This window comes from Rattus norvegicus, chromosome 10 (genome assembly GCF_036323735.1).
Source record: "Rattus norvegicus strain BN/NHsdMcwi chromosome 10, GRCr8, whole genome shotgun sequence".
Lineage (NCBI taxonomy): Eukaryota > Metazoa > Chordata > Mammalia > Rodentia > Muridae > Rattus > Rattus norvegicus.
In genome coordinates this window covers 59,789,393-59,802,438 of record NC_086028.1, presented here as the reverse complement: position 1 = coordinate 59,802,438, position 13,046 = coordinate 59,789,393, and the positions used below count along the sequence as shown (strand labels likewise).

Sequence of the window (13,046 nt, the reverse complement as noted above, 5' to 3'; positions counted from 1 at the left end):
TTAGAAACGGACGCCCTTCCAGGGAAGATCACATCACTAAGTTTAACTCAAGATCGTGGGATTAAGATCCAACTGTGTCAACAACTGTGGCATAAGTTAGGAAAGTTCTTGGAGAATCCTCTCTCTAAATGTTCCTGGCTCTAGAAGGTTTTACAGGTAGTAGATATTTTAAACTTTAAAGGAACGGATTTGTGTTATTTGAGCTGTTCAAGAAAATAGGAAAAAATGGAAGCTTCTCAGCTACCTTGTTAATGTTTAGACGATCCTTAAACAAACAGGCAAATGAAAGGCCAATTTATAAGAAAAGGAAGAAAATAGGGTCCAACGTTTATGAATACAAGAGAATGTTTAAGCAAAGTATTGGCTAGAGAAACTCAAATCTGTGCAGAATATAAAGAATACTTATGATGGTCAAGAAAGAATCACTTAGCAATGTAAAGAATAGTTATTGTGCTATGTGCTATGCAGTTATAGTATTAACTATAATACTATGTTCAACATTTAATTAGCACCTGATATGTGCCAGAATGCTGGAGATCCACCCCATGGCCTGTGAATGCTCGGCAAGCACTCTGCCACTGCACTTCACTCCCAGCTCCTGCTTTGAACATTCTTTTCCTCTCAGTCCTGCTCATCTCATCTCCCACGGACTTGGATCTCCATAGGTTACTTGGGGTAGCATCAAAGATAGTTACTGGTAATGGTTCAAGCCCCTGAGATATGTGTTAGAGTGGTGTAGGATCAAAAGTTTGTCCTAGAGAGTAGAGGAAGGCTAGATCATGCATACATCTTGTAAGCTCCTTTGTCTTCTTAATCCCCAGAGTACAGTGAAGAAGAGGCTGTCATGATCAGGCATGGAGAATGAATGAACTGGCTAGGATGAGGAGAATGGTTTGGGACAAAGGAAAGACCCCAGCAGGGAGGTGGGTCAGGAGGCTGCTGAGTTCAGCTGAGCCAGATAAACTCAGGTTAGGATTCAGGCTACCGTTGTGCAATGTGAGTGGCCTCCTCTAGCGCTGTACCTACCAGCAGCCATGGTGGGAACTAAACCAGGATGGCTCGTCCTGAGAACAGAGAAAAGTAGGTGGATAGTTCCAAATACGTGGGAAAACTGACATTAAGAGACAGCCAAAATGTCAACAAATGGGAGAGGGATTTGCTGCTGCTGAAATGCAAATAGTGGTGTGCTTTCAGAACGACTTAAACACGTTTAAGACCTTTAAAAAAGGCAAAGGGGCCGTCAACTGCTGCTCGGAGAATTGAATCTGGATCGCATGGGTGTATCTAGAGAACAATTAGAATTATCAGAGCGAAAAGCAGTTGTTGACATAAACGTAATGCACAGGATAAAATCTAATCTGTTCAAAGAGTGAGCTGGGAGGTTGTCCCACGGAATCCACCCAGGATACCTCGCAGATAAAGAGATTAAGTGCAAGGAAAGAAGATAAGACTGGACAACAGACTGGACGCTCTCTGCATTTGTCTTGGGAGTTCCTGAGGGAAGAGTAGATGCAGTCGTGAATAATTACCCAGAAGTCAGTGCTGTGACTATGTGAGAGCTGGAGAAAGCGCAGATATACTGCAGATCATGTTTTCAGAATGCAACAATAGGGGTAGACATGTTTAAATGAAACAACAGAAATCAAACCTTAAACTAAGGTGATGCTATTTGAGTTAAAGACAGTCTCTGAGGTGCTGACATCTAGATGGAGAGCAGATTTCCCCTTGGCCGTAATAGTTGTTGGGCACTGGGATACTATCTTTAAAGTGTTGTAACAGCAAACAAGAACGCTTTTAACCCATATTATCGTTTATCATCGAAGTAAAAATGAAACTGTTTTCCAACATTAAAAGTAATTAGAGCAGTGTTTCTCTCAGAGCCTCCTGGAAGAATTACTGAAGGATACACTTTAGCCATGAGAAAAGGGAACCTGGAAGAAGAGGTGCAAATAAAAAAGTAACTAGAAATAGGTAAATAGTATTGACAAGTTTAGTTGCTGAGTGGGACAAAGCAGTGGTTTTTGGCAAGTTTAAAAGCAAGGCTGAACTTGTATTTATTTATAACAAAAGTAGCAAGGCTGACAGGAGGGAAGAAGTCTGTAGATGAAGTGTGCATGGGACAGTTCCAGAGGCTATAGGCAACAGAGTTTCAGAGGCTGCTGGGAGCAGGGGTGGGGAGGGGAGAGGGAAGATTAACACATGTACTGGGAGATGCAGGATACAGAGGGATAAAAAGGATAGTAAACAAACCCACAAACACCAGGACCCCATTCCTTCAGTGGAATGCTAGAGAAGAGAAACAAGAAAAAAAAAACGTAGAAAATATAAAAGAACAGACTCAAAGTGATTCTAAACATGTTAGCAGTTACCATAAAGAAAAAAGATTGAGCTAGCCACTAAAATATTAGAAAATCAGATTGGATTAAGAACCTAGCTGTATTTTGTTGTAAGAGACAGTGGCATGAAAAGGTTTAGAGTAAGGGAATGGGTAAAGACACACTAGGGAAATAAGTAAGAAAGCCAGCATGGCAATATTAAAACAAGACAGTGTAGAGTCTCACTTAAAAAGCATTAGGCATAAAGAAGCAATGTCTTTGTCACCTGGGAATGTTTCTCCCCCACTCCCAGTGTTTTCCACTGTGTGGTAGGAACACTGCTGTGTTGCACTCTTGGTTCTTCTGATTTTCTCCCCTGTTTCTGATTGCTTTGTTCTGGATCAGGAACTTGATGTTCAGTATGTTCCTTCTCCCCTTTCCTCATAGAGTTTTCTCCTGAGCCTCCCCACAACAGGGGTCTTGCCCATGCCTCAAAGTACCTGTAATGTAGGTAATTTCTGAGATTTGGCTAAGTCTGTTTCACGGTCACACTGACCTGTGTTCTCACTAGGTCTTTGTCAGCAACAGAAGAATGTTTTCAGCTCCTCACTGCCTAATCTACCTCCTTACTTTGTTTTGAATTTCTTCAGGATAGAGTATGGAAAGATGCTATTTGCTGGACTCTTAGCATATCTTATAATTAAGAGGACAGGAGGCTGGAGAGATGGCTCAGTGGTTAAGAGGACCTGGGTTCGATTTCCAGCACCCACATGGCAGCTCACAATCATTTGTAACTCAAGTTCAAGGGGAATCTGGTATCTCCTTCTGGACTCTGTGGGCACAGCATGCATTTGATGCACAGACATAAAAACAGGTCAAACACCCATTCATATATATGAATGAAAGAGGACAGGCCCCTGAGGACTAATGGTTGTGGGCATGTCCTTGGCAAGGTAGTCTTAGGTTTAGAAAGGAGGAAGCTGGGCTATAGAGGTGACTTCATGAGAGAAGCCTTGCTTAGCATGTGCGAAGCCATTGTAGGTTCATCCCTTTGCAAGAAAACAGAACAACGACAAAAACTCCAAAGCAAGAACCAAGAGACATTTAGGGAGGAGTAGACAAAAGCCCCAGGTTAGTGGAAAATTCTGATAAAAATCTCTCAGAAAATAATGGCTAAAACAGAATGCAAGGCCCGTAAAAGATTTGAACAGTACAATAAATAGATTCAATCTTGTATTTTTGCTGTCAACAAAAGAAAGAAATATATCCTTTTAGGGCCTACATGGACTGTAGAAAGGGAGAATATATTGTTCACAAATTTAAAATAATACCATATAGATTATGCTCCCCAAATTGACAATTAATTTATAAACCAACAATAAAACACGGGAGGGGAAAATAATCTTGCATTTGGAAAAAGCCCCTTTAAATAACCCGTGGGCTGAAGAGGAAATCACAAAGAACTGACAAAATATTTGGAACACGATGGCAATAAAAATACTACCTATCAAAGCGTGTGGGATGCAGCTGAGGCAGCGCTCACACGGACGCAGAGTTGCAGATGTGTTTGTGAGAAGGAAGAAAGGCTAAATGAACACACACGCAGGCTGCTAAGCCAGGAAGAAAATAATGACAGGGGAGAGAAAGAAGGGGATGAGAAAGACGAGGACAAGCCAGGGGTGTGGGTTGGGGTGCAGACAGCATGTGTGGTAAAGGTGTTAAGGCTGAAGCAGGCAAAGCTCAGCTAAGAACAGACAGCAGAAAGGATGCAGCCGGGTGACAGGTACTGACTGAACACACGTAAGAGCTTGGGTCCAGTCTCACAGCACTATGGAATGAAGTGGAAAACCTGCCTGAGGACAGACAAAGTTATCCCTATGTGGGAGGGATGCAGCTGCTAAGCTGCTAACAATAAAGTCCGAGATCATAAAACAACTTCATATCAGTGTATGTCATGAGCGCTTGGATGGGAAAACGTAAATTATCCAAAATGATTCAATAAAGAGTTGAAATCTCTATGCTTACCACTGAAGAACAGTAAAGGGGCCTCCTAGAAAGGACAGCTGTCCAAGTTCACACAAACAGTGTAGCACACCTTTAGTGAACAGAAAAAGGAAAGGAAAATAATTTATGCATCACACACACCGTTCAGAAGACAGGAAGCTATCCTGTTATTTTGTTTGGCTGGAATAGTGCCTTGTTATGGAAACCTGGCAAGGGAGGTACATGAAGAAGGGGGAGGAAGGAAGGAAGGAAGGAAGGAAGGAAGGAAGGAGAAGGAAGAAGGAAGAAGGGAAGAAGGGAGAAGGGAGAGAAGGAGGAAGAGGAGGAAGAGGAGGGGGAGGAGGGGGAGGAGGAGGAGGAGGAGGAAGAAGAAGTAGAAGAAGAAGAAGAAGAAGAAGAAGAAGAAGAAGAAGAAGAAGAAGAAGAAGAAGAAGAAGAAGAAGGTGGTGAAGGTGGCCAACATTGTTTTTGAAGCATAAATGGGATGATCTAAATAAACATCCAATTAAATTCAGGAGAATATTAAAAATCATATATCAGAAATACTTGGAGTTTCACCCATGGTACGAAAAGATGGCTTAACAGAGTTACAGCCCACAAGGTTAACGGATTATAGATCATGTGGTGATCTAAGCAGATGTAGAAAGTGTTCCGTGAAATTCAGCGCTTTGATAATGTGCTAAATGAATCAGGGAACAGGCTAAATTTAGAGTCTTATGTCGAATCCCATTCTAAAGCAGATTCCATCCCATTTATATTTTGAGTAAATCCAGATTTTCAAATATTAGATTATCTTTTATACAGGTTCATTTGCATGTCAAAACCTAAATATATCTGGAAACTGAGCCCAGTTCGCTGGGAGAATTAAAAACAAAACAAAACAAAAAAACCCCTCATAAACCAAAAAAATAATGGTGACCTTGCAAGCAGCTAATTGCATTAGCCATCATCCCCTACCCCCACCCCATGTGAGCTTTAAGTGTGTACAACCCCTGGTGCACACAGGAAGGAGTTTGTTTTCCCATCTTTAGTGTGGCGTCTGTTTTCCGGAACTGGGAGTCCCGGCTGGAGAGTCAGGTCTGTTCCCAGGGATGGGAGCACAGAGCCCGGTCTGGTGTGACCTCAGCCACTTCATCCACCCACTCTTTCATGGCTGCCCTCTCCTTACCCTTATCTGTACATAGGTCCAAACTGAAGACGGTGCATGAGAGAATCCCCTTGGCTGGATTGAGCAAGTTGCCCAGCGTCCCTCAGATCGCCAAGGTAAGAGCCAACATTTAAGGGAAGGAAGCCCTGTCATCTCAGGGCTGGCTCTGGGGAGGGAGTGCAGGCTCTACTTTGGGAACTGGAAGGCTGCTTTGTTCTTTGCCTAGATGGAGTGAGGCGGCTTTTAGCAGCTGCCATCATCTTCCCTACCTGTCTCCGGCTCATCCTTGCCCCTTAAGCTGCTTGGGGAACAGCCTACTCTTCAGGAGTCAGGAGAAGTAGGAGGGTGGTGCTGGCTAAGGGAGCCTTCACGGAGGAGGAGTGGAGGCTGGGCTGGGCTGAGGTGATCCGGATCCAGCCCTGACATGAGTGAGGGACTGTTACAGAGCAGAGGCTCATGCCACTGCACAAGTTACTGGGAACTTGGAATGGAGTCAGTACAGTGGGGTCAGAACGGAGGCTGGCTGGCCCCCACTCTGAGAATAGGAATGCCATCAGAGTCGTGCCTTTTGTTGGGGGCAGACTGATGGCTTTTTGGTATTGTCTTTTAGTCAGAATAGAATTGCTTCTTAGACTTCATTTTGTGCTCTTTATTGTGAGATCCTAGCAAGGTTAGTAGACTGTCCTGGGTCCACTTACTGAGCAAGAGCATTTGTGTGCTTCGTCCACCCATGATGCTTTTTCTCTGTGGGCACACAAAGCCTGTGTACTTTATAGGCATGGTTCTTGACCCGTGTGTTTCTCTACCTGCTCAGGCTTTCTGTGATGATGCAGTGGGGCTGAAATTCAACCCTGTCTTGTACCCCAAGGTGAGTAGTGTGTGTGCCAGTTGTCCATAGCTCTTTAGCTCGGCATGGATCTGGGACTCTGGGGATGTGGTGATGGTGGTGGTTACTTGTATCATGGAGAGGTCATGTGTGGTCTCTATGATGGTCTTCTATGTCTGCCTCATTTCTTACTTATCCGTCCACAAACTGGTACCCTGGAAACCATACCCAGTCATTCCTGGGCTTCCAGCCCCACTGAGTAGGTCCCTAGCCTGCTGTGAAGGTTGGTGGAGGAGGGTAGCAACTTTGAAGTTTCTGCCTCTCCCCAGATGTACTTCCCTGATGGCAGTGTTGGGCTTGGGTATATTCGATCGATTCTTGGGGAGCCATTCACCCTGACATTGTGGAGGTATGGGGGTATAGAACTCAGAAAGGAACTCATTAGGAAGTTAGAGGCCAAACCTTGGGTCCCTATTGCCCATGTTACTACAGCTCTGAGGTTCCCTAAGTCTTGCTGGCCTTAGTCAATAAACCGCTGTTTCCTGATATTGACCCTCCTATGACTGGCCTGAACTTGACCCCAGTTCTAGTATGGGGATGAGCATGGGGAGAGGCAATAATAACAAAACAAACCAGCAAATGCAGTCCACAGCAAGTGCAGCACGACAGTGCTTAAATCACCCGCAGTGGAGAATTGCTTGAAATTGCTCACAGGAGTACTGGCTGCTGCTTCATAAGCTAGCAGAGGCTCGTGGAGAAATGGAAGCAGAGATGTGCTTCTACTATTGCTTCCGCTGTGGTCAACGCTGCTGCAGCTGAAGTTTGCTGGGGTCAGGTCTGTCCACCTCCCAAGTCTCAGCTCTGACAACCAGGAAATGTGAAAATGAAATTTCTGGTCGGGAAGCAAAACCTTCACCCTACTTCAGCCTTCAGAGCACCCTCGACCACATCTTAAATTGCAACGACTGGGCACAACTGTCTTGGAGTCGTCTGTGTGTCCATGAGGGATGAGCTGGTGGTGGAGTCCTTAGCTATACGGAACTCCTCTCAGATACCTCTTTGTAGCCAGCAAGGTGCTGCACTCCGGAGAATGATTTGTGTCGTTCAGGCTGACCTGCCCTTGGAGTCAAAGCTGAACCAGTAAGGCTTAGCAACCAGTAAAACTCCATCAAAAGGGCCTAACTGAACTCAGGTTGTGGCAGTCCATGGGGAGGCTCCGGGTGCTCACTTACATCATTTATATTATACGTCTGTCTTGGGAAGCCTGAGGGGCCTTGTGGTAACGGAAGAGCAGCTGTACTTCATGCTGTCTGTCTGATGTCTGGCTGTGATGTGAATCTGGGTGAGGAGTATGGTGTGCATGTGAGTATGCCTGTGCCTGTGTGTGTGTGTTTTCATGTGTGCAGAGTTTACAATGTTCCTTGGAACATCTCCATGGCCCACTGCTTTTTTGCAGGGCAGTAACAGGGCAGCTGTTTACTCTTTGGCTCACCCAGGCAGCACTGGGAGAGCCGAGGAGCACCCCTTTCCTCAGACAGGCGAGGCCTTTGCAGAGGTATAGCAGAATGGCATCCTGTCACAGGCCCATATTCCAGTCAAGCAGAGCCAGGTTTCTTCCCCTAGCTTTCTTTGTGTTGTAGACGTTCCCCATAGCACTCAGGTGCTCTTCTCATAAATGGCTGAGCTTGATATTTCCTCCATAGATGGTAAGACAGTGGCAGCTGCTGGGTGCTCTGTATTTGTGCCCGGTCCCTTACATCTCTGAAATTCCACATTAGCCTTTGACAGAGGGAGGAGCTGAAGCACAGAGAGGTTGAATGGTCACTGAACACTACATAGTTCCAAGCAGTGGGTTCAGAGTTAGATTTCAGTGTTTCTGACCTCAGGGACCAGTTTTGTGAGGCAAAATGGAAGTGTAGCTAGAACCTGTGGCCAGCCCCTCCCCTCCCTCTCTTCCTCCCTTCCTCCCTCTCTTCCTCCTTCTTCTTTTCCTTTTAACATCTTCTCAGAGTGCATTCATTTTATAGGCTAACTCCTGGTAGGAACAGCGACTTGCTCAAACTTACATTTCTGAAAAGAGTTCGAATCAGAGCAGAGCCATCCTCGCTGGCTGTTTTCATGGGGATTTAGCTTTATTTTTTTTAAACACAGCATGCATAGAACTGTGGGGTAAAGCGAATTCCTTATGTCTCAGCTGTGGCTGACACATATGGGCAGGATCTGAATGGGAGGTTGGCTAGTGCTGAGGGAGCCTGACACGGATGAGCTCTTTGCTTCTCCTCTGCTGTGTGTGGCTGTCTCTTGTCTGGGTCTACACTGCTGAAGTGGGCATGCCTTCCTGTCTTCCCTTGCCTCCTATTGATGTAAATCTTGTTTTTGTTTCTTTTCCATTTTTTTTAGGCCTCTCAGATGATTGTGTCCTATGATGAGCATGATGTCAACAACACTTTCAAGTTTGGGGTTATTTATCAGAAAGCCAGGCAGGTAAGCACCATCGTTCCCATTGGTCATCAAAGCCTCTTCTTTATGACTCTGTTACTTCCCCACCTCAAGTGCAGGAGTCCTGAGATAGATTCTTTTTCTTTTCTTTTATAAGGTATGTTTTATTTTTAATTAAGAGCATATCTGCGTGTGGTTTTGTATGGGTATGTGCACGTGTGAATGCATGTGCCCGTGAGGTCCAGAAGAGGGAGTTAGATTCTCAGGAACTGGAGTTATCACAGATGTGAAACATCAGATCTGGGTGCAGGGAACTAAATTCAGGTCCTCTGCAAATACAGCAGATGTTCTTGACCACAGGGTCATCTCTCCAGCCCCACCTCTCCCGTTCCAACGAAACATTTAAGTATTCTTATTTTAGCTTAGTATGCTAAACTAATCTTGGTATCTTCCTACCTATGTTAATCCATTTTGTCCTGCTTTGTTTCTGTCCCCCACTGCTCTCCTGGGATTCAGCTGGTTCTCTTACCTTCCAGTCAGGTCTTCCTTCTGCTTTCTTGTTACACATGTTTCATTCTCCACTGTTTGCTGCCTTCATTGAGATCTCTTCCTCTCTCAAGACCATGAACACAAACATAGATGAGTACACACACATGTGAGCACACACATACACATATATGAGTATATATATATATTAGTACACATACATGAGCACACATATACATATATGAGAACACACATGAGTACACACATAATGAGTATACACATACAATATGAATACACACATATGAACACATACACATACATGAGTACACACATATGAATACACATATATATGAGCACACACACATACATGAATACACACACATATGAGTATACACATACACATATATGAGGACACACACATGAGTACACACATATATGAGTACACACATACAATATAAGTACACACATATGAACACATACATACATGAGTACACACACATGAGTATACACACACATTTGAGTGCACGCATACACATAATTTTTTTTTTCAGTTTAGATAGAGTTTCGCTATGCCTTGGCTGGCCTGAAACTTACGATATAGACCAGGCTGGTCTTGAATTCAGAAACCTGCTTGCCTCTTCTTGAGTGCTGGGATTAAAGGTGTACACCAACTACCATGCCTGGCAGATACATGTAATTTCTTAAATTCAGGTGCCACATCGGCAGTGTTTGTCTTCCTGAGTCTGGATTATTTTACTTTACGTATGTTTTTCTGTTGCATCCATTTTCCTGTGAATGTCATAATTTCAGTTTTCTTCACTGTTGCATAAAATCCCATTGTGCGCTATTTACCCATTCATCTGCTGATAGACATCTAGGCTGGTTTCATTTCCTGGCTATTGTGAGCAGCGTGGTTGTAGATGTGGGTGTGTAAGTATCTCTGTGGTTATTAAATGCTCTGAATACAGTTGTCACATTTAAAGCATGAATTGGATTGGAGGGAGCTGAATGTTCAAGGGAGGCAACTTTACAAAAAGGCTGGGGAGTTTTGTAGATGGTGGTGTAATTCTTCACAGTAAAGCCTAATGCTTCCTCACACCTTCATCTTATATTTATCTGTGAGCTATCAACCACAGGAAAACTCCAACAAGAGAGAGGGAATGGGTTAGCCTAAGCTACTCTTTTCTCACCTTCTCCCAATGGGAAATGAGCATTTTCTCCTCATTCAGTGGGGCGTTGGAGCCCAGCGATGTCATGTTGGCGGGATGAAGTCAGCCATGCTGGAAATATTTACCCCACGGAGATTAGAAGAGACCAAGGCTTCATTTGCTCCATTGGAAAGTCAGTTGTTAAAGCTGGTTAAAGATAAACGTTCCACCTGCACCCCCTGCTGCCTGCCTCTGTCTCTCGTAACACCTCACATGCTTCTTTGGCGTTATTGGCTAAAATCATCTTTCTTAAAGTGGGGTTCTGTGAGATGCAATCTAGTGAAGTGTTTTTGAGCCAAATCTTGTGTGTGGGTGTCTGCCATAGAGAAACATTCTAAACAGGCAAAGATCTATTTGTACCTTGGTTGAACTTCGAGGTTTTCATGGTCAATTTGACCACACACTTTCTGTCTTCCTTATCTGTTTTCTCCCATGAAGATTTACTAACATCCCAAGCAGAATGAATATCCCACTGTTTCCTCATTTGGTTCTGTGAGGAGATTCCACACTCATTTCCTTTGTATCCAAGTGCCCCGGCTCTCCTAATGGCAGGCCATTGATGTCCTGTGGGGTTTTTTGTGTGGCCATCTCTTTCTTGGTTAGCTGGTTTCTTTGTCTGAAGATATTAGACCATGAAAGACAGGTCTGCTTCAAAGCACTAATTGGGTGAAGAGTTTCGGGGCTGAAAGGCTGGTGCGGATGCATCTCACAGTTTAAGGGAGACGATTCAGGTTGCCACTGTAATGATTTCCACAAATTAACATCTTTATTTCTTACATCTCAGCTACTATGACCCCTGTAATTAAAGTTCTTTGCTTGTGAAACTTAACCAAAACATATCTCACAAGGTGATTACAATGTTCCAGCAAAAGTTGTAATTATTGAATATTAACCATCCATCTCTCATAAGGAGCTCATGTATTGTGTGTGTGCCCAGTGCGGCTGAGAAGCCAGGGAGACAGCATACTTAGAAAGAATGCTAGGCAGCTTGTCGCTTTGCAAACCTACAGCTGGAGGACATTTAATATGAACATTTGTTGCATTAAAGCCCTACCCTGGTTTTTGGATATTAATAAGCTTCACCTAAGCTGCCCTGTTTGTCATGTACTGTGCTAAGCACCATGGGTGATACAGTGATATCTAAGGCCTCCTCCCCGAGTGCATGGTCAAGCTCAAGAGCTGTACGAAAACAAAGATGATGATAATAACCATGCTGGGTGTGAATCCGGGGAGAGCGGCGCCAGCCCCAGAAGGCACACTAGATTGTTTCCTAGTGGGGATGTAGCTTGCCTGGGAGCAGCTGCTCTCCCACACATCCACACACAGCCTGTAGTGACAACACCTTTCTGAAATGCTGAAGATCAGAACTGGTAATCTCAGTAAACTGCAGGGTAGACTCTTCAGACTGTGAACCTTGGGGGGTGGGGGAGTCCTGCCACAACCACTGCATTCGGCTTGCAGAAGCAGCCACTCACACACACGGAAAGAGTTGGGCTGGTTGTGTTCTAATAAAACTTTATTTAGGAAAAGAGGAAGCAGGCTAGTCTTGGCCCCTGTGCTAACGTTAGCTGCCTCCTGTGGAACAGCAGCGTTCACTTCACGCACTTACAGACCTCACTCAGGCTCTGCACCACAGGCTTTTCTTTGCTGTACTATTAACTCCCATTTTCTTACAAACATTTTAAAATCTAGGTGTATTCATTTACTTATGTATTTTCATGGTGCTGGGGTTCAAATCCGGAGCTTTACATGTGCTAGGGAGTGATTTTCTACGCTGCAAGCCCCTAGGGGCTTTTATTTAGAAAGGAAATTATAGAATGCTACTCTATCCAGAAAGCCATCATCACTGTCCCTTGCTATGAAATGAGGGCAGGTTTGTGTTTGTGTGTGTGTGTGTGTGTGTGTGTGTGTGTGTGTGTGTGTGTGTGTGTATGACAACTAGGATTTCTGACATAATCTAAATACTACTTTGGCTTTCTTAATTCATGTGGACTTAAAAACACCTGTCTGTGTGTCTGTTTATATACCTATCATCCTTCTTTCTGTCTTTCTGTCTGTCTGTCTGTGCCTATCATCTGTTGCTGTATGCATTCAGAGATCAGAGGACAACTTTCAGGAGTCAGTTCTCTACACTAGGTGGGTCTAGGAGTTGAATTTAGATTGTCAGGGTTGGCAGCAAGTGCCCTTACCTGTTGAGCCCTCTTGCAGGCCCCTTACATGGATTTATTTGTATGTGGTATATGTGTGTCTTGGATGGTGTGTGTGTGTGTGTGTGTGTGTGTGTGTGTGTGTGTTTCCATGTTGTTTTATTCATGTGTAGGTTCCACAGTCAAGAAACATATTCTCATGACAAGGCCTTATATTTTCCTTTTATAGTCACCCATCTTCCCCTCCCCCACCTCTGCTCTTCTGCCCTCCAGTTCCTAACCACTGGCAGCCATTTATTTGTCCTCCATGTTTATTTCACACTGATAGCGCTGCACTGATATGGCGTGTCGCATCTTTATTAGCTACCAACTTCTTAGTAAAAACCTTTAGGGCTGTTCTGTCAGCAGCTTATCCAGCTTCTCAAGTATGTTGTGACTTTCTTTTTTTCTTGTCGCCCTCTGTCCCGTCTTCCT

At 44.2% G+C, this 13,046-nt stretch overlaps 1 protein-coding gene across 12 annotated transcripts in view; it reads left to right on the top strand.

Annotated features, from left to right (window-relative positions):
- The window catches only part of Rap1gap2 (RAP1 GTPase activating protein 2), a 217,125-nt gene that overhangs the window by 168,508 nt on the left and 35,571 nt on the right, over positions 1-13,046 (top strand). For all 12 annotated transcript variants that reach the window (XR_005489831.1, XM_039086002.1, XM_017597289.1 and 9 more), the window contains 3 exons: positions 5,504-5,582; positions 6,281-6,334; positions 8,693-8,776. Coding sequence is in view for 11 of the 12 variants with exons in the window: in XM_039086002.1 (XP_038941930.1) it covers positions 5,504-5,582; positions 6,281-6,334; positions 8,693-8,776 (217 nt within the window). In the remaining variant the exon portion in view is untranslated. The remainder of the gene's footprint in view (positions 1-5,503; positions 5,583-6,280; positions 6,335-8,692; positions 8,777-13,046) is intronic.